The sequence below is a fragment of the Penicillium alfredii genome (genome assembly GCF_028826965.1).
Source record: "Penicillium alfredii strain IBT 34128 chromosome Unknown utg000002l_segment0_segment0, whole genome shotgun sequence".
Classification (NCBI taxonomy): Eukaryota; Fungi; Ascomycota; class Eurotiomycetes; order Eurotiales; family Aspergillaceae; genus Penicillium; species Penicillium alfredii.
The window spans coordinates 1,060,183-1,078,407 of NW_026622699.1; the positions used below are offsets into that span (position 1 = coordinate 1,060,183).

Consider the following 18,225-nt stretch of genomic DNA (forward strand, 5'->3'; position numbering starts at 1 on the left):
GCTCACAGCTGTGAAGCTATTTCAATATTGAGAGAAATGGAGGGACGCCTTGCAGAAAGACTCACGGACCGTCCGGAGGTGGTGACGCCCCTATGTCTTTTTTGTCATCGTCCAGGTTTTCCCTCTGAAGCAAATGAAGCTGTTCCAAACAGCTTGTCGCACCCGATCGCTCGACGAAGGGACTCGACCTCGACCTCGACCTCGACCTCGACCTCGACCTCGGCCTCGTCAGACAGGCTTGGTCTCGTTCGTTCCTCTCAAGAACCAATCCAAACGCCAACTGCACCCTCCGAACAACCTTCGGCTTTGACTCCCCTTTCATCCAAGAGAAAAAGGAGGCAACCCAAGGACCCAAGCGAGCAAGTTACTCCGCTACTCAACTCCCTCATCGAAGTAATCCCTTGGTTACTGGAGTTTTGCAAGAACGATCCGGTGGATATCATTCAAAAACGGCTTTTGAAGGGGAAGAATAGGATCCTTGAGGATATTAGACGAGTCGAAGGGAACCAGCAACCTTCAAATACCGACGGATTATTCAGAGGGGTTGCTCAACGCTCTCTGTCACTTGAGTTTGTCAAAGCGCGGAGGAATGCTGCGAGTGGCAAAAATCAGACTAGATCTGATGACGAAAGTCCTCAAACTGAGCAAGAATCCTTAATACGATATGGGCGAGGGGGTGATATCACTTCATATGTTCGAGAAAATTCGGATTTTGAAGACGATGATGAACTGTTCGCCATACAAAATATCCGGGCGGGCAACAAGCAGCTGGAGGTTGAAAGAGTACTGAAAATCAAACTGAAGGAAGCAGGCAGAGCCGAAGAGGCCTCTGCAATATCTGCTTTGACGGCTTTAACTAACAGACCATTCAGATATCTGAATCTAACGGCAATACCTCACTTTGTCGATTCTCTTTTCCAAGAATCCTCCAAAGTCGACTTTCCCAGTGAAGAGAGTGAAGATTCATATTCACTCCACATCCTCGATGTCATCGAGGAGACATCGCAGTGGTTCGAGACACTTCAAAGTTTTTATGATTGTAAGTCTTTCCACCCCTTGATAAAATACCGTCTAATGCCTTTTCAAAAAGGTGGCATCCCTCCCACGCAAGAAGCGAAAATACCGTCCCCTGGACGCGCTTACACTCTATCCCCGACAAATACAACGTCCTGTGATCGGACATCCAGTGAAATCGCACAAAGTGACGTGGGTGAGGAATCGATGGGATCGAACTCCGTGTCTGGTGACACTCTCGGAGAGGATACACCTTTCACTACGGAGAATGGTCAGTTTAGTCTCTACTACCTATTCTGAGTCTATGCTAACCGAAGCTTTAATATTTGAAGCCTCGTTGGTAAATTTCGAGCATCCTGAACTCTCCAATGATTGTGATCTGGACAAAACGCTACACCCACCCACGACAATCATGCTTCCCATCGAAAAAAGTCGGCCAAACCAGAATTATCCAGCGGCCTTGTGTACGAGCTCATCAGTCGCTAACATCTCCCTTGCGGCTTCAAACCATGCACAATGCACAAGCGATGCTGGAACGGAAAAGTCCGATACTACCTGCATTTCCTCCAGCACTCCAACATGTGGCAGTCATTCCAATACTACATCACGTCCTGGTTGGTCTGGAAATCTTAGCCAGGAGCGTTGCAAGCGGCGCCGGACTGAATATGACAGATACGTGCCATTCGAAACCTTGTCCCATCCCACGACTAAGTTTCCCGAGTGTCAAAACTTCAATCAAGAATTCGGTGGATCTCTTGACCACTCTACTGTGGGAGGCTTTCAGTCTGCAGCTGAGCTACTGGACCATCAAAATTATGCTCGACCGTTCGATCACCCCTTTCCACCTGCTGCAGGCGATCCAGATTCTGGGAATGCTCTTCCTCGCGAACTTCAATCTGTCAATGAATATCTGGATGATAACGTGACAGTGAGCGGATTTCAACCTGCAACTGAGCTACTGGACCATCAAAATTATGCTCGACCGTTCGATCATCCCTTCCCACCTGCTGCAGGCGATCCAGATTCTGGGAATGCTCTTCCTCGCGAACTTCAATCTGTCAATGAATATCTGGATGATAACGTGACAGTGAGCGGATTTCAACCTGCAACTGAGCTATTGGGCTATCAGATTTATGCTCAACCGTTCGATCATCCTTTTCAGCTTACAGCAGAGAGTTTAACTTCCGAGAACACTGGTTGCGAAGCTAGCGACTTACAATTTACGACTGATTATCTGAACCATCGACAGTCGAATGAGCTTCCTTGCCAGTTGGGGGTGAGTGGCGTCCAGCCCACGACTGGGTCAACGAGCCATCAAAACGATGCTCGGGTATTTAATCAGCCTTTCCAGCTTACAGTGGATGAGATACTGAACTATCAGAATGTCGTTCAAGAATTTGGAGCAAGTCACATTCAATCTATGGTTGCGCCATACACAGCATCATTGGTGGCTTAAGTGTTCCATATCAGCAGCGCTCCATGGTCTATTCGCGAACTAGAACTTAAACCAATAAATCTCACAAACTGGGCCAGTGTTGGGTGATGAAAACAAAGTATGTACAGCTCGAAGGCTCCCACCTCAAAGTAGCTTATCGAAATCATTCGAAATCTGATATAATCAACGCCACTAATTTGGCACCTTCGGACACTTCAACGTTACATTCCCGTGAGATGTGGTAATAGTGATCCATGTCCAGATCCAATCCATCAACATGTGTTTTGCCAGCGATGTGCAAAGGTATCATTATTGTGAAGGTTTGTCCCACAACCGATCTTCCCGGGAAGAAAACGAATCCTCCCATCCTATAGTTTGATATTTTGGCCGGTAAGTTGGCGTTTGTCGGTTGAGACTTCGTCGAGATATCATTAGGAATAGATTGAATATATTTTGCGAAATGAAGTTCTCACCTTGAGCTCTGAAATAGCGGCATGAATAGGAGCCTCGCAAGCATCTGTTGGGAAAAAACGGGCAAATATCGAGCGCATAGGCTTTGGTAGAGGTTCAGCAACAGGGCGCACCTCTGTCCAAGCTTGACTCGCGCAAGTTTTGACTTTTTCCGATGATAGTGGAAGAACGAACGGATCAGCCTTGGACATCTGAGACATTGGTGACGCCGGAGTCACGGAACGGAAATTCAAGATTAGAGTTCTCGGTCGATCGCGCTGTTTCAACAGGTGAACTAGGTGAACTCGAGCAGGGTTGGGTTTTTGGTCGCAGATGGTTGCATTAATTGAAAACTTTTACTCAGGGAGGGGTCGACGGCGGGGTTCGCGACAGCCTGAAATCCTGGTCTCGTGACTTCGGCGCTGTCCAACTTCACCTGTTGGGCCGCATTGCAGACAACCTATTCTCTGACGAACAAGCTCGAGTTCACGTGTCTACCAAATATATATATCATCAAATGCTCACTAGACCACGTCCTCCGTGTTATTCTACATTGCCTTGGTGTTGCTATCGATGCTTCCCCCAACCCTCAGATATTGGGCGGTTAGAGGCCCCCAAGCCTAACAGTGATGCCAAGTTGCCTCAAGTACTTTGCTAATTTGAAAAGAATGACATCGTGAGAAAAACTCTTTCGCCCCATCAGGTCTATGCGGACTCCGTGATACGAATTTCCTAGGTGTTATCGTTCATAATTAACTAGTTAACTATTTCCTCGCTAATCAGCTGAATAAACATTTTCTCAATCACACAGCACGTATACGCTTTGCATCTGGTGACACTGACTGACATAATAGTCTCTTGGCTTCGTGATCACTTTAATACGGGTCGATAATCCAATGTAGAGCGATGAAAGTCGATAATCAATGCCCGTCCGAGTTCATTATTCCAAAGAATATTGTCAGGCCGAAGATCTTGATGGAGGATTCCCAAAGAGTGGATTTCCTTTCTCGACCTCCGAATCTCCTGGTGAAGCTATGAGTTCTGCTCAATCGTTGCTGTGCTTTCGCCTCCCCAGCCCATGACGAGCATGTGACAAATTTCACCAGCTCCATGAAGAAAATAAATTTTGCTAAGTCGATTGTCCCAAGGAAAACAGGTACCGCAGAGCCCTGGACTTTCCGCAGAATTTGGTATATCTGCGCTTCGCGGGAGACTTCCTTCCAAAGTCCCGAAGTCATGCCCTTTCCGACAACAGTATAACCATATGCGGCACAAGTAAGTTTGAACGGCGCGCCATATGCCCCGCAAATTCCAAAGGGCGTGCAATTTCTGTCGATATTTTCGTCCAGTTGCCGTTTTAGTAAAACCACCAGATCCTCTGCGTTGATGGGATGCCTAGGGTCGTCTCGATCTTGTCGATGGAGGGGTTAACGTTTGGACAGCAGTCATCTAAGACACCACCATTCGGAACCCCAAGCAGGCACGTCTGTGTGCAAAACTGTGCCTCGTGGCGTCGTAACTGACCGCTTGGATGGTTTCTAGCCTCTCGTTGACGAGCCGCTCGCTGGGCAGATGGGGAAGATGTGACTTGACTGAAGCCCCGCTTTCGCCCTGATGCTGCATGGTTCACATCGGAGTCTGACGAGTCCGGCGACTCCATGCGATATCGGACATCTAATGGTGCACAGTTTGCACAGTTAGCTTGAGACCTTGTAGCTGCTCGACGACCTGCTGTTGGGGATTCTAGCGGTGGTGACGATTGTTGATACTCTGAACTGAGTTCCGGACTCACATACTCAGAGTTAGTACTATCGGAGTGCGGAGCGGCTTGCTGTAACCCTGCCTTACGGATCTGTGAACGAGCATGGTCGAAGCTGGTCGTCCAAAGAGGAAGCTGCGATCGTGTGGCATGCCTCCATTCTTGACCACGTACAGTGGAGCGAAACGCCATCAAGCAAAGACACAGGACCCGGGCAACCGACGTCCTCGGCTCCTGGAGATTCTGTTCAATATCGCCCTCCAACTCTCTGTTAGGATCACAGAGAAAGTAGTGCAATGTATCCGGATTATCGTGTGGAACGCAGAGAAGGACACGAGCAATCCCGTTTGTCAAATAGGAATACTCGAGTCCTTCCTGAATTATCACATGGTATTCCTGGACAATAGCGGTGCAGACGAGTCGCTCTGCATTGTACTTCAATTTCTGCGTCTCTTCCAGGGGTAATTTGTTTGATTTGACCATCTCCTTCCACAGATTCATTGGCCGAAGCCCTAGACGAAGAGTTGTATCCGAGAGCTTGTGGAATGGTTTATATTCAACCGTAGCGAGAAGAGTGTTAGCGTTTCCGTCAACTCGATGGATGCAGAACTAATCAGGCCTTGGACGATGTATGCTTGATGACTGGCTTGCATTCATATCCGTAGAGTCATCGTGATGAAGAGAGTTTGTATGATTGTTGAACCAGATTCCATCACCAAGCCCAAACTCGTCTCGGGCAGCATCGATTTTGCACAGCTCCACGATTATATCACGGACATGGTCCTCCACGGCGATTCGCTCGTAGGTCTCGATACCTTGTTCACTGCTAATTGGCCGGAGGCCGAATCGTCTCGCGTCCTCTTCAAGCGCAATCAGGGGGTAAACAATCGTGCCCGGGCTTCCTCAGCCGGGTGGAGGTAGTCGCACACAGAGTTGTAGATTTCTTGCTGTCGAGCTGGACAATCCGTCCATGGTTCTAGTCGTATCGGGTAGTATTTTCCAGTGGGAAGGGGTATTGTCCCCGTAGTAGAGCGAAATGGTGTTTCGAGTCTCAACTGTCGGGAGAGTAGGTAGTGGCAATAGCGCATGAATTCCATGAAAGTAGTCCGTTGGTTGCGCTCCCTCTCCTGTCTCCCTTCATCTTCAGCCTGCTTTCGTCTCTCTTCTGCCTCCAGAAAGAGACTTTTGTAATCTGGGGAGCTGTTGTCGGCCATCGACCTGTCGGATGGGGGAGGCGATGGTTTTGAACAACCGTGTTAAGTCCCGACTAGTGTTCGTGAGCGAGCCACGCAATCGAGCGAGCCACGCCAAAACACATAGTAAATGCAATAAAACGCAACCTCGAATCTCAATATTTATTATTTAAAACTTATATTTAGCTATATAACTCTATTATGTACAATCATTTTATTATATTGCATGAGTCTAAGCACTATTCATATAGTGGTTGTGGAGATATATCTTTAGATATTGTCAAAATTATAGTGTATTTTTTGTAGTCTCGATAGAAAATTACATTTACCATGCATTGTATTGACCATCTCTACCCCTGATCGTAGTTGTCAAAAGGCAAAAGATGACCCACAACTTCCGAGATGTAAATAAAATACATCATCCGTCCACTGCTGGCCGTCGGCCCTGAGAGACTGGACATCGTTCCAGACGCGCCACCGTCTTCCAACTTCCACTGATCGGATATACTTCAATTGGCCCATATAATACAAGCGAGTCTTGTAATGGCGAGTGTTTGAAAGAGTACGACTCGGACATGAATAAGGTGGGAGGTCTCCCAAAAACAATTTTTGAATTCCGCTTCTCTCCGAGGAGGCGTACAATTTCCTGACGATCAATGTCCCTTTGGAATGTGTCCTCGATATAACCCAGTCGTCGATTGAATGAAGCCATGGAGTTGCCCTCGGTACGATCGCATATCTATTGTCTGTTTCGGTGCTTGTCTTGAGCAAGATCAATGGCCTGTCGGTTTTCGTTATCTCGAATACTTTTGGCTGTATTGTTCTCGAGGAGGACCTTGATATTCTCGACCCAACCAAAGAGTGCTGCCTCCATTAACGCCGTCCTTCCACTATTTGCTGTAAAATTTACTTTAGCCCTATGCTCAATGAGAAGAGATACCATCATCGAGCTCTGCTCTGCTGCTGCGATGATTAGGTTTGTTCGACCATCGCTATATCGGCCCCGGATGAACAAGGGGGCTTCACTAGAGGTGTCCAGATATTTCTACACCGCTTATACATCCCCGCTAGCGCAGTCACTGATTGGTTAAAGAATTCTTTTCTGTTCAAATGGGTCGATTCCGTGTCCTGGATTGATGGTGACAAGCTCCTTTGCGTCTTGGTGAATACTCGTAAAATTTTCTTCTCTCTGTACTGCGATCGTAGCCTCTTCAGCAAATTGAATTGCCAAACGATCAACATCATCGTCATCCTCCCTATCACTCTCATACGATACACAAATATTGGTATAACGTCCTCGTCTCTTCTCGATTTCTTACGCAGCCTCCCCTTGATTGTTCATGGGGAAGCAGCATAGATAAGGCTCCATCTTCTCGCAATGAGAGTATCTCAACTTCTGTGCATTCCAGTTTATGCTGTGTCGTCACAGAATGGACAGCGAATGTAGAAGTCGGTCGCATTCCACCAGATAACGTCGGCTTCAGGGAAGGTTTTCATTGTGGGTTGATATTCACAAGCAAGGGGATGCCGATGCCTTTGTGAGAATGGTCGGAAGGAGGCAGACGGAAGATGGGTATGGTAGATGGGTCCAACAATATGGGGTATTCAAATCTCGCCCGAGGACTCGGGGTATAGGTGTAGGCGTTGTGCCGTATAAGCTTACCCTAATTTGCCAGTTTACGGTGGCTCACGATGTTTGATGCGCGAATAAGGTCGCCAGAGTTCAAAGGAAGTCAATGACGAGTGACTCTCATTTGGGGATTCTTCGAAGGAACATCGCACGTGACTGAAAATGTTAAATTTGGACTTGGTCTGTATTGTAATTCGACCGATCCCCTTCATCATGCTTCCCACAGAGTAGTATCGATTGCCAATCCACTTTATAGCAGACAAATATCCTTTTTCCTTTGATTGGACGACCGCATTGGCGGAATCGGTCCTGATGGGAACAGGCCTTTCTCTTAGGGAGCACTAGGGGAAGCTGGGGAGAGCAGAACTCTGAGGAAGGGAGCAGAAGAGAGAGAAAGAATCAAATCGTCTTGTCCGTAAGGTCCCCGGAGAGAAGAAGAGAAGCTATCTACTGCCACCTACAGGTGCGCTGCGGGCGGTCAGGGAGGCGGTGGAGAACTGCTGGCAGAACCCCAGTCCCAACACTTTCCTTCCTCAATAGAGTGAACCTCATCGTAGTTCTCATCAACGTCTTATGACAGAGAACAATTGTTGCCTCAGTTTATATAAGGCGAGTTCCAATTAGCAAGCCTTACCATCCACTTCAAGACAGTGGGCTATTTCATGAAACCGGTCGTCTCGTCAAGCACTACCTTGAGGCAGGCAGCCACTACGTTGAGACCGGCAAATAGCAACTTCTTCAGCCGTCGACAAAGGGAAAGATGATTTGACTACAAGGGCTGGTGGCTAGCGAGGATAAAATGTCGAAGTCGATCCCGGGTCTCTGTCTGTTGCCGTAGACAATTTAGCTTGTGCAGTGTTCAGTTTTGAACGTGTTCTGATCTTCTTTGGTGCCACGGCAGTCACCGTAGCGAATCAAACAGCTCAGCAGCTGATAAACCTGCTTCCTTTTCCTTTAGGTTCTTGCTATTGTTCTGGATTTAGCGTGGCTTGTGGCTGCTTTGGTCTGCAGTTAGGGGTTAATTACGGATTTTTATGCGAGGTTCAATTGCGTGAGCCATTGTGTAATGCTTTGGTGTCGGTTTTATGCCTAATTACTAGGAGACAAATCTCTGGGGTCGTCGACTAAGACCCTCTTGTCCCATAGGGTATAGGGCCGGGGATTTGCAAAGTCGAAACCCGTAATGTCCGGCATGAAGCCCATGCTTCGGCTAGTTTCCGATCTTTCTACCCTTGTACTTTATGATATTTATTGATCAACCCATAATTCAGAGAGGCCAAGAATATATGGTAATGGCTAGCGACCTGTCTGACGCGTCACAAACGATCACCGAATTTTGAATACGCGAGGCGTAGTAATAGCACTGCCCCTAACTTCTCGAGTGATATCGCTATCGCTTCTTTTCCGCGGTGTCACTCATATAGAGATAAAGGGATCCACTCCTCAAGCTCTTGGGGTCGATATTAGCACAGTACGGGCCGTGCCGACTAAACTTTGATATCACCCCACTGGCATAATATACATAATAATGCATGATAGAGACAGCGGGAGCTGTTTATATATAGAGCATCCCCGATCTAAATGAATGTCATCTCTAGCAAATAGAACTCTGAACTCTGACTCGTGCACGCCCCGCGCTGCCTAAATAGGATATGGATGTTCCTTAAATGTCCGGGAAATCCGGTTTAATCCCGAGCGCAGAGAGCAGAATTTTGACTACCCCGTGATGTCCGTTTTTTCTAGCGTATGTCAGGGGCGCCCCCTGATTACTGTAGAGAGAGTTCGGATTGGCGCCATTGTCGAGGAGTCGCTTGACAGTTTTCTCCGCTCCGTAGAATGCTGCCACCATCAGAGGTGTCTGTTGACCACGAGCCTTGAAGTCGTGGTCGACACCATTAGTGGCAAGTAGCAGCCCGACCACTGCGTCATGCCCTTCCCGTATTGCATGAAACAAAGGCGTCCATCCAGCGGAGTCAGGAGAGTCTAGTTCAATACCATCAGTAGCAAGCAATTGCCTGACGATTGCTTCGTCTCCATTCTGTGCCGCCCACGATAGGGCAGTACGCCCACTGGCATCCTGGGTGTTTGGGCTGATACCATCGGCCGCAAGCAGTAGCCTGACTATTCTGTCATGCCCTTTGCGTACTGCATGAGATAGCGGCGTCCATCCGAAGAAATCGGGACAGTCCAGCTCGATGCCAACGGTAGCAAGCAACAGCCTGACGATTGCTTCGTCTCCATCCTGTGCTGCCCACGATAGAACAGTCCACCCATCGGAATCCTGCGTGTTTGGGTTGATGCCATCGGTAGCGAGTAGTACCGTAGTTACCTCCATATGTCCCCTCCGTGCGGCCCACGATAAAGCAGTCCACCCATCACAATCCTGGGAGTTTGGGTCGATGCCATCGGCAGCGAGCAGTAGCTTAATTACTGCGACATGTCCATTCTGTGCTGCCCATGATAAGGCTTGACACAAATCGGAATCCTGGAGATTTGGGTCGTCGGCAGTAAGCAACAGCTTCAGTATGTCTCCATATCCGTTTCTTGCTGCTATAAGTAGAGGCCTTTGAAGCGTAAACGCAGGTTGAGTGCATGCCCTTGCTGCCAGTGATTTCTGAACAGTCTCCACTCGGCCGTTTTCCGCAGCCCAATCCGATACCCAACTGCCATATCGGCGTACCCCGCAACGGTAAAGATAGGGATTGAGAAGCGTGTAAAAGTGACGGTTTGTTTGGATAAGTGGGTTCATGTATTTTGGAAACTGCAGGTGCTCTGCAATTAACAACCACAATTCATTTGGTAAATCAGGCAACATATTGCAGATATTGGTCTGGTTGCTATGCAATCTATGCGTATTCAGGATCGATGGTTGTAGCAGGTAGGAACTAAGGGCGTCAGAATTTGTGCAAGGGCGTCTGGTTTGGGAATTATGCTTGTCTTTGTATGATGAGGCACAATAAACAAAACCCACATCTCAGGTCGATCTCTAGAGCCCAGGTGTCGCTCCATGCACTCAAAGATTTTCGGATAATTTCTGAGCCTGCGGTCGCAGGAGCTGTAAGGAGCGAAAAGGAGTATTAGTAGGGATCAGCGGTTCTATATCTTAGGCGCTGGCCATTACAAGTTCATTTAGGTCCTTAAAATACACCAAGTCCACGTATTATGTATTAGAGGTGCTGATCAGCACAAACCCAATTGTTCGAAATCTCCCAATATGTACCTTCAACAGTGCTCTCATCAATAACCTTTTGACAAGAATTCTGCTAATAACTCCCGTCAACGGCTCTTTTCGCTGACTCTATGCCAGTTCGTTCATTGACTCGCTAAAAATGATTCTTTCAACGGCTTTTTTTTTTAAAAAAGATTCCTCTAAAATTGAGTTCTCCAATGTTTTTTCTTTCTTTCTCTTTCAACAACTCTATCGAACTTATTCTGCCAACGAACGCCGCCGTTCAAAGGATTAACGGCGCTTTTAAACTAGGCGGTCAACAATTCCCGCCAGTTCATTATGCCGTTGTTTACCGTGGAAGGGCCTACTTCAGGTAAAGCTCACTTCCACTCGGCCAGCCACGAAAGACCAGAGCCGTACGGGCTTCAAAACAAAACAGCCGTTTCTCTTTCGCATAGTCCTGGATCTGGGCTTGCAACCCCGGCATCTACATCTCTAGAGGCTTTTTTTTGCGAGGGTGGGCACCAGTGTTATATTGTATGCTGCTATAGCCCTTAGCCCACGTCTATAATTATATATAACAGCCCTGTACTGTAAGATATGCAGTCCAATATCCTCTCTGAGTCTTTCGCAAACTTCTATACTTGTCTACCCCTCTTGCAGTTTGATACAGAATAGAAGTTTGCCGGCGCAAACGATAGGGGATGGCGACTTGTAATGTCTGAATGTATATTTAATATATAAGGTTCTGACAATGATTGTTCAGGGCCTTAGCCGGTATAGAACGAAAAGACACAAAAATTCGCAACACTCACTTAGCTTGTAGAGGTATTTTGAGGGAACGGAAAGAGCGAACGTTGCCACGATATAGACCTTAAGCCAAAGAGAAGGGCAATACAGTGAGACGTTGTGTGTGCCTCGCTGAATAAAATATATATACCTTGGTCCATATTCTTAAGGGTAGTATAGGGTAATTAATATAACCCTGTATCACGTGATAATTACTTTCAATATGATTCGGTAACTTAATACCAATTAAGCCCGAACTTGATAAGCTGTATCGCGGAATAGGGTTTGAGAAAGATGAGGTGAAACGAAATTCGATCCAACCTATATCATAAGCATTGAGAAAACCGGATTCAAGACCCAGAAGGCCAAGTTATTTTAATCCTAGCCATCTTCGAGTTCTCCGATTTTGAGCTGATGGCTACCATCCCAATCCTTCACACTAGTTTTCCCCTTTTCCGAGGTCTCAAAAAATGGCGGTCCTGTCCTTCGCTTGCCCGTTTGGTCGATGGGGCAGATGGGGCAGGATCAAAAAACCTCCAGACAGTAGCTTCTGACAAGTCATCTGCAAGAATAATGACTTTACCTTCCTCCTCGAGGAGACGTATCTCGTCGCCTCCGTACTTCCAGGATAACTGGAATTCATAAACCAACTCTCCGTTGATGTTTAGGAAGATGACTTTGGAAGGGAGCGTTCGGTAATTATCGCAATGCACAACAATAAGAAAAGCATCCCGGTAAATCATAGCGCCGCAGCACTGCCTACCATCTTCAAGCCTCCATATCTGTTCGTCATCCTTCATCATTTGAAGGTCATCGGTGCGAAGAACGTAAGTGCCGTCGGAAAACTCATCCAAAAAACCTCTTTCAAGGCTGTCAACCTCCATCATTTTGCCCATATATGTCACCGCGAGAGGAGAATCAAATGGCCGGGAAAACAATATACCATTCCGACAGATTTCATGGATTTGCGTGCACCCCAAATAGGAATTCCCAATAGATTGGCCGTTGACGAGATTTTTGGGAAACAGATATGATAAGGAAAGGCCGAAATCCTGCTGCTCCATATAAGAGGGCTCAGCGCTATCTTGCCAAACAATATTTCTCCAACTCATGATGTGTAAATCATCATATGTATCCGGTTTCGAGGTGGTTATGAAGCCTTTTTGGCCATGAAGGATGCATGGCCAGTTGAAACGGGTGGCATTTGAATGTTGTACTTCCCAGAGTCTCTTGCGGCGAGGATTCCATATGCGAATACCACCATGTGTCGGTGAGTATTGAACGACTAGGTCGCTATCACCATCAAGCACGTATGCATGCTCGGAAGAGTCTGGTGTGGATTGTTCGGCAACCAAATCCCAGTCTGAGACTTGGCGGACAACAAGCCTCCAAGGCCCTGGTTCTGGCTTTTCGTATCCAAGGCAAAGTCTTCCGCAGTCAAAGATCCTTGGGTTTAGAAGCTCTGGAACATTGAAGAAAGCTGTACGACCCCGCCTTCTAGGCCACACCGTGACCGACATAGTTCCCGCGACCCCGATGCTCTCAGGTTCTGATTTCCATTCCTCGGCTTTCCAGGGTTGTGTATGTGGGAATCTTTTGAAGTCCCAGTACCAAATGTGGGATCTACCATCAGACTTGAAACTCAAGTATCTGCCGTCACCACAACTAACAAAATCTTCAAACGGCTTGTGAAACGGACGTATTGATGGGTTCGGTACTGGCTGAGCTGAGGCGAGCAGCTCAGCCATTATTGGGAGTGTCTTGAAGTTTCTTGTTCTCTTAAACCGATCCGCTAGAGGCCTTATGTCCGGCATAGCTGCTAAGAAGACAGACAGCGTGAATGGGTCAAGCAGGCAGAGTATCATTTGCTTGATCTCCTGGGGCATATCAATCCACGATTTTGGTCGTTTCTGGGCAGGGTGCGCCCCCATATTTGTGAGACTGGTAAGAACAGCTTCGGAGGATGGAGGAGAGAGTGATAAGAACAGCTGGAAGAGCCTGGCTGGCCTATTAATGTTATTCGATGGATCACGTGATAATGGTGGCTGTAAATATGGGTCTATTACTGTACTGGCGCAAGTGTATGGATCAGCTCGCTCTGTTTCAACGCCCAATATCTATGGTGTCAAATCGCACGTGAACACACCTGACACCTTACAACCAAAAATCAAAGTTTAGTTATATCGTCACCAAAAGACTATGTCAGTATGATTATGCAGTGTAAGCCCTGTGAGAATTCCACGATGCATCTACGGGACTTTACACCGGGACTGCCACAATTGATCCACAATACAAAAACCCGACTAGATAGACTCCTACGAGTCAGGTCTTGTTTCAAGTGATATGAACCCTGCGGGAAGAGGGCCGCAGATTACGCTACCGAGCGCCAGCCAGTAGTTCCTAGGAGCGAAACAACGCGCTCAGTCTTCACAATTCAACGACCTATAAAAAGTGTCAAAAGGAGAGGATTGGATATGCAAGCAAATACCGAGTACACTACATCGGGCGGTCACGAATAAGTGGTAAAACTTCTACAGTCTCACCCCACTAGAAGAGCGTAGCGGATATCTTGAGATAGAGTCGATTGATAAGTTAGGATCTCATAAGTATGACACAGGACGGATCGAAATCAGTTTACTATCAGTTCTCTTTGATTATGCGTCAAGCTGTCCATTCAGAGCCACGCTAGGCTTAATATAGGTGGTCAGCTTGCGAAACATCTTATTCAATACTCTCACCCAATACGTTAATTCTCTGCTAATATACGGATCCGCTCAAAATTGGTTTCACCACTTATTCGCTTCAAATCATTCTGGAATTCTAAAAAGTAAACTGCTCTATACCTATTTCGGCTACTATTGTCTAAAATAACCTCTACTGTAGGCAGTATCACGGTACGATACCAAATAGCGAGCAAAACTTTTGCTCCTGTATCACACTTGTATGAGCTACGGTATATCGTATTCAGATCCTGGGAGCCAATCTACTAATTTACGCCCATGCAATGACACGTCGCCTGATGTCTTCATTATATCTTCATTGTTAATATGGGAGCTTCTCCGCACGCGCCGTCCGTCTGCTGCTCACCTTGGTCCTCACACTGGCGAAGGACATTTCAATCCTTGTGTACGTTTAGGCGATAGGTTCATTTGAGCAAGAACCATAGAATTTTCGCACTACGCCAATTCAATACTCTACCCCCCAGAGATCTTGCATTTGATCGCAATGAATCTCAGCCTTCAGGATCATTTGCGAGTTCGCGCAATTTGCCAAAAAAAAAAAAAATAACCTGTCGCGTATTCGACTGTCAAGCTCTAACGTCCCTCTTGAAGGCCATCAAGAGACTCGACATAAGCTGAACGAATGGCTGAAACTGTCAACTGAACAAATGTCTTTTTATATCTTCTCTATCTCGACGCCATGTCCTATTATTCGCATACCGCGAGAACGGCTTAACACCAGATCTAACAGTTTTAGTCGACCATGGAGCATCATTGAGATATGGTTCTTGTGGCGATATTGTTGAGTGCGCAGCTCAAGGGAACGGTTAAGAATCAAGGTTGAACTGGTTGACGCAGCATGGTAGTTCTTATCGAGAGGTTCCGGGTGGGATCGACAAGTTATTTCGCGATGCGTTTCTGCGTGCCGATTCGAACAGAAAGCTGGACTGGATGATTGGGAATGGTGCCTCTCTAGATGCTCAGGGCGACATCCGTGAGCACATTCTCTTTCAGCCGATTGTCTCCCCTTGGCAAGGTCCTCGGAGCGAGGAAAGCGTGCGTTGGCGTCGACGTTTGCTCCTTTCCAGCAGGGCACCGTTAAAGAGACCTATGGGCCGTCTAAGACCCTTTGAGGAACCGTTATGTTGGACTTTTCAAAAACTGTTGCTTGAATTCAAAGACTCAAGACTTCAATCCCCGTTGCAGAAAGACATTCGTCTACTCTCTCTCTCCTTGCCTTTCAACTCCGACCATCTACATCCACTCGCGACTCAAGCTTTCACTGTCTTGTTACTATTCTCTCTACTGCCTTTATCTTCTTTCATTCCAATCAACCTCACTTATCATCTTCACTCTCTCGTTGGTTGATCTCTCTTTTCTTCATTCCCATCTTGATTCTGTTCATCAAAGTCTTCACTTTCTTTCCAAGAGAAGTGCGGGCCACGGATATGGATCGGGATTTCTTCTTCTTCCTGTTTCATAATGTTATTTCTCCACCCAAGCTCCCGCAGGCAAGAGAGCCGAATGCCCCACGCCTTGAAGCTAGGCTGCTGGCTATGGTCGAGGATGTCTTGGTATCTTTCCTTGAAAAGAGCCCTTCGGAACACCAGCCACGCTTACAGCCTGCTCTGTACATGCTGGGAAATTGGATGGAGGTCGAGGACCAGGGCACACTCCCCAAATCGTCTCTCGAGACATCTTTAGAAAGTCTCAAGCTCAACTAGTAAGTGAGCATTGTTGCGATACGTACCCCTGTCAACCATTATCCGCGGTTGCTACGTTTCTTCTTACGGCCCAAAATTGTGGATGGATGGCAACTTTCGATCATGATCAAAACATTGTAATCTTCGATGCCTTTAAGGCATGACCACTGGGTGAAGGCGTATTCAAAGACTCGGGTAGTCTCCAGCGTCATGTCCCTGGTGTGAGCGTCGCCATACTTGCTGAACGGTTCGCCAATCCACCCTTTCGGTCCTACTTAGCCTCTAACCTGTCCCCACTGGCTATGGAAGAGGACCCCAAAGCGGTATTGCAAAACCACTCAGTCGTCACTGCTCCTGAACACTCCCGAGATACTGCACACCCTGAATTGTTACCGAGGGTTTGATGACCCAGATCTTGGCCCTTATAAAACATCATGAGGGACATCGTATTATCAAGTGCATTCGTGACGATGTCATACGGGGAGACTGCAGGCAACCGTGGAGACGGTCACCAATGTGGCTGACTTTGCGAGTTGCCCAGCAGGTAATCTTCGAGCGATCATTTCCTGCACCGCAAGGTCGCATCATCTACAAGAACTTCATGCTTTATCTCTTGGCAAGCTTTGACTGCAGGGAATCGCATCACAAGGGTTCCGAGGTTCACGTGGATCATCTGGCTATCATCAGAGCCAAAGTTGGTCGTCACAGCTACAAGATACAAGGATGCATGTTCGCCTTCGTGGATGACTACGGCCATGCAACAATGAATGGCCACGGGGATGACCTGAAAAGCATCCAAAAGGGCGTTATCGACTCCGATATCATTGCTATTCCTCATAATCCCCACTCTGCGTCCAGCCATGATGGCCGTATATCCCTGGACAGCTCTACGAAGTATATGCGAGACGCAATTTCCTACTCTCCGCCGAAGCCCTGGGGCAAGGATTTCAATTCCACCCATAAACGGTGCAAAAGGTCCGGTGACTTGGGGCTTCCTACTTTTCAGGACGGGAGCCTGACATCATTGGCCGACGTTGAAAATGGGTTGCCGAGGAGCTGGCTAGTTGGCTTCAAAGACTGAGCCCCTGGTCCCTGTGAGCTGTAAGCTCTCCGAGCCTTTAAATGACTATGGAAGATTCGGCTCAGGCAGCCTATGCCAACAATCCACGAGAGCTGTCTGGCATGATTCTAGTGATGCTAGAGCTCTGGGTCGCATTGGACCAGGCATGCATCTTTTTGCAGCCGCTACTAGAGGTATTATTCCCACCGCAGATTCCCGCGGACTTGCTCGAGCCTCTTCTTCTTCCACAATTGGATCAGATGTAACGGGCGGCCAATGGAGAGGAATACATTCGCGTTAGACACGAGGGGACACATGGCCAAAACCCAAGCATCTTCAGTGATCCTTAATCCAGGGCATTTGCCGTTCAATATTTCGACGGCAGCGGAGAACACCAAAGGCTTCTATCAAAGATCAAACAGGCTGCGGCAACAGCCCGGATCGAAAAGAAGAAACAATGGGAAGAGAAGTCACTCCAATATCGTAAATTATCTGAGGCCTCTGAACAGTCTCAACACAAATTACACCTAGAGCAATAACGGCAAGAAGTCTCATGCCAAAGGCCCATGCACAAAAGGCACACTGAAAACCAAGATAGCAATCTCAGTATTGACGTCCATGAGTGGCCACTTCCAATAGATTCCAATATGCAGAAGGCTGTGTGTGGTGTTTGAGCTGAGGGCCCTAGAATGGTTTTTATGATGGCGAGATGCCACCTGGATGCTTTTGCATGATACGGGAATGCGCGAGACGAGAGTGGCGGGCAACCTCCATCTGAAGTTGGTGGGTTCAAAGGTAACCAAGGAGTTCCCGATTCGGCATCAGCAGAGGTTGTCTCTGGGATCAACCACCAAGCTGTGGGCCCAAAGGCATTATAACGCACTCCCAATTACTATTCCAGACTTCAACAGCTTGTGTCCAGAAAGTGGACTCAACTACCGGCTTCTGGATAGCCCGAAGCGTGCTTAGGTGATAGATCAGAATACAGAACCAACCGTGAAAGGCTAGTGTACCTTTACGCTTCCACCTGGTCCGTATTCGATTTTACAAGACACGGTCGATTCCTGTGGCCGAACTCAAAACGAAAGCATGGCAAGGCAACATGGAAATATGACATAATCAGTATTTATCTAGCAGAAAATCCCCCTAATTAGTATTTATATAGATGGCAGGGGATAAATAAAGAACTCCTACTATATAATTACCTTTATGTTAGTATTAGACCTACCGTACGAGGGTAAAAGATAGGAAGACTTACCTTAAAATATACCAAAAAAAAAAAAAAAAAAAAAAAAAAGCCCGC

General features: G+C 47.3%; 6 protein-coding genes across 6 annotated transcripts; 3 read left to right on the top strand and 3 right to left on the bottom strand.

Moving 5' to 3' along the window:
• Positions 1-36: 36 nt before the first annotated feature.
• NUU61_001558 (uncharacterized protein) lies at positions 37-2,470 on the top strand (the record flags this gene model as incomplete). Its single annotated transcript, XM_056652140.1, has 3 exons — positions 37-1,039; positions 1,091-1,285; positions 1,347-2,470. The coding sequence occupies 3 exons, from the start codon at positions 37-39 to the stop codon at positions 2,468-2,470; spliced, it is 2,322 nt and encodes a 773-aa protein (XP_056515407.1).
• Positions 2,471-4,256: 1,786 nt separating this feature from the next.
• Positions 4,257-5,159, bottom strand: NUU61_001559 (uncharacterized protein; the record flags this gene model as incomplete). Its single annotated transcript, XM_056652141.1, has 1 exon — positions 4,257-5,159. The coding sequence occupies one exon, from the start codon at positions 5,157-5,159 to the stop codon at positions 4,257-4,259; it is 903 nt and encodes a 300-aa protein (XP_056515408.1).
• Positions 5,160-5,333: 174 nt separating this feature from the next.
• NUU61_001560 (uncharacterized protein) lies at positions 5,334-5,579 on the top strand (the record flags this gene model as incomplete). Its single annotated transcript, XM_056652142.1, has 1 exon — positions 5,334-5,579. One exon carries the CDS (start codon positions 5,334-5,336, stop codon positions 5,577-5,579), a length of 246 nt encoding a protein of 81 aa, XP_056515409.1.
• Positions 5,580-9,144: 3,565 nt separating this feature from the next.
• Positions 9,145-10,230, bottom strand: NUU61_001561 (ankyrin repeat domain-containing protein; the record flags this gene model as incomplete). The annotated part of the gene is made up of 1 exon (XM_056652143.1): positions 9,145-10,230. One exon carries the CDS (start codon positions 10,228-10,230, stop codon positions 9,145-9,147), a length of 1,086 nt encoding a protein of 361 aa, XP_056515410.1.
• Positions 10,231-11,873: 1,643 nt separating this feature from the next.
• On the bottom strand, positions 11,874-13,370 carry NUU61_001562 (uncharacterized protein; the record flags this gene model as incomplete). The annotated part of the gene is made up of 1 exon (XM_056652144.1): positions 11,874-13,370. One exon carries the CDS (start codon positions 13,368-13,370, stop codon positions 11,874-11,876), a length of 1,497 nt encoding a protein of 498 aa, XP_056515411.1.
• Positions 13,371-16,376: 3,006 nt separating this feature from the next.
• Positions 16,377-16,943, top strand: NUU61_001563 (uncharacterized protein; the record flags this gene model as incomplete). The annotated part of the gene is made up of 1 exon (XM_056652145.1): positions 16,377-16,943. The coding sequence occupies one exon, from the start codon at positions 16,377-16,379 to the stop codon at positions 16,941-16,943; it is 567 nt and encodes a 188-aa protein (XP_056515412.1).
• Positions 16,944-18,225: the final 1,282 nt, after the last annotated feature.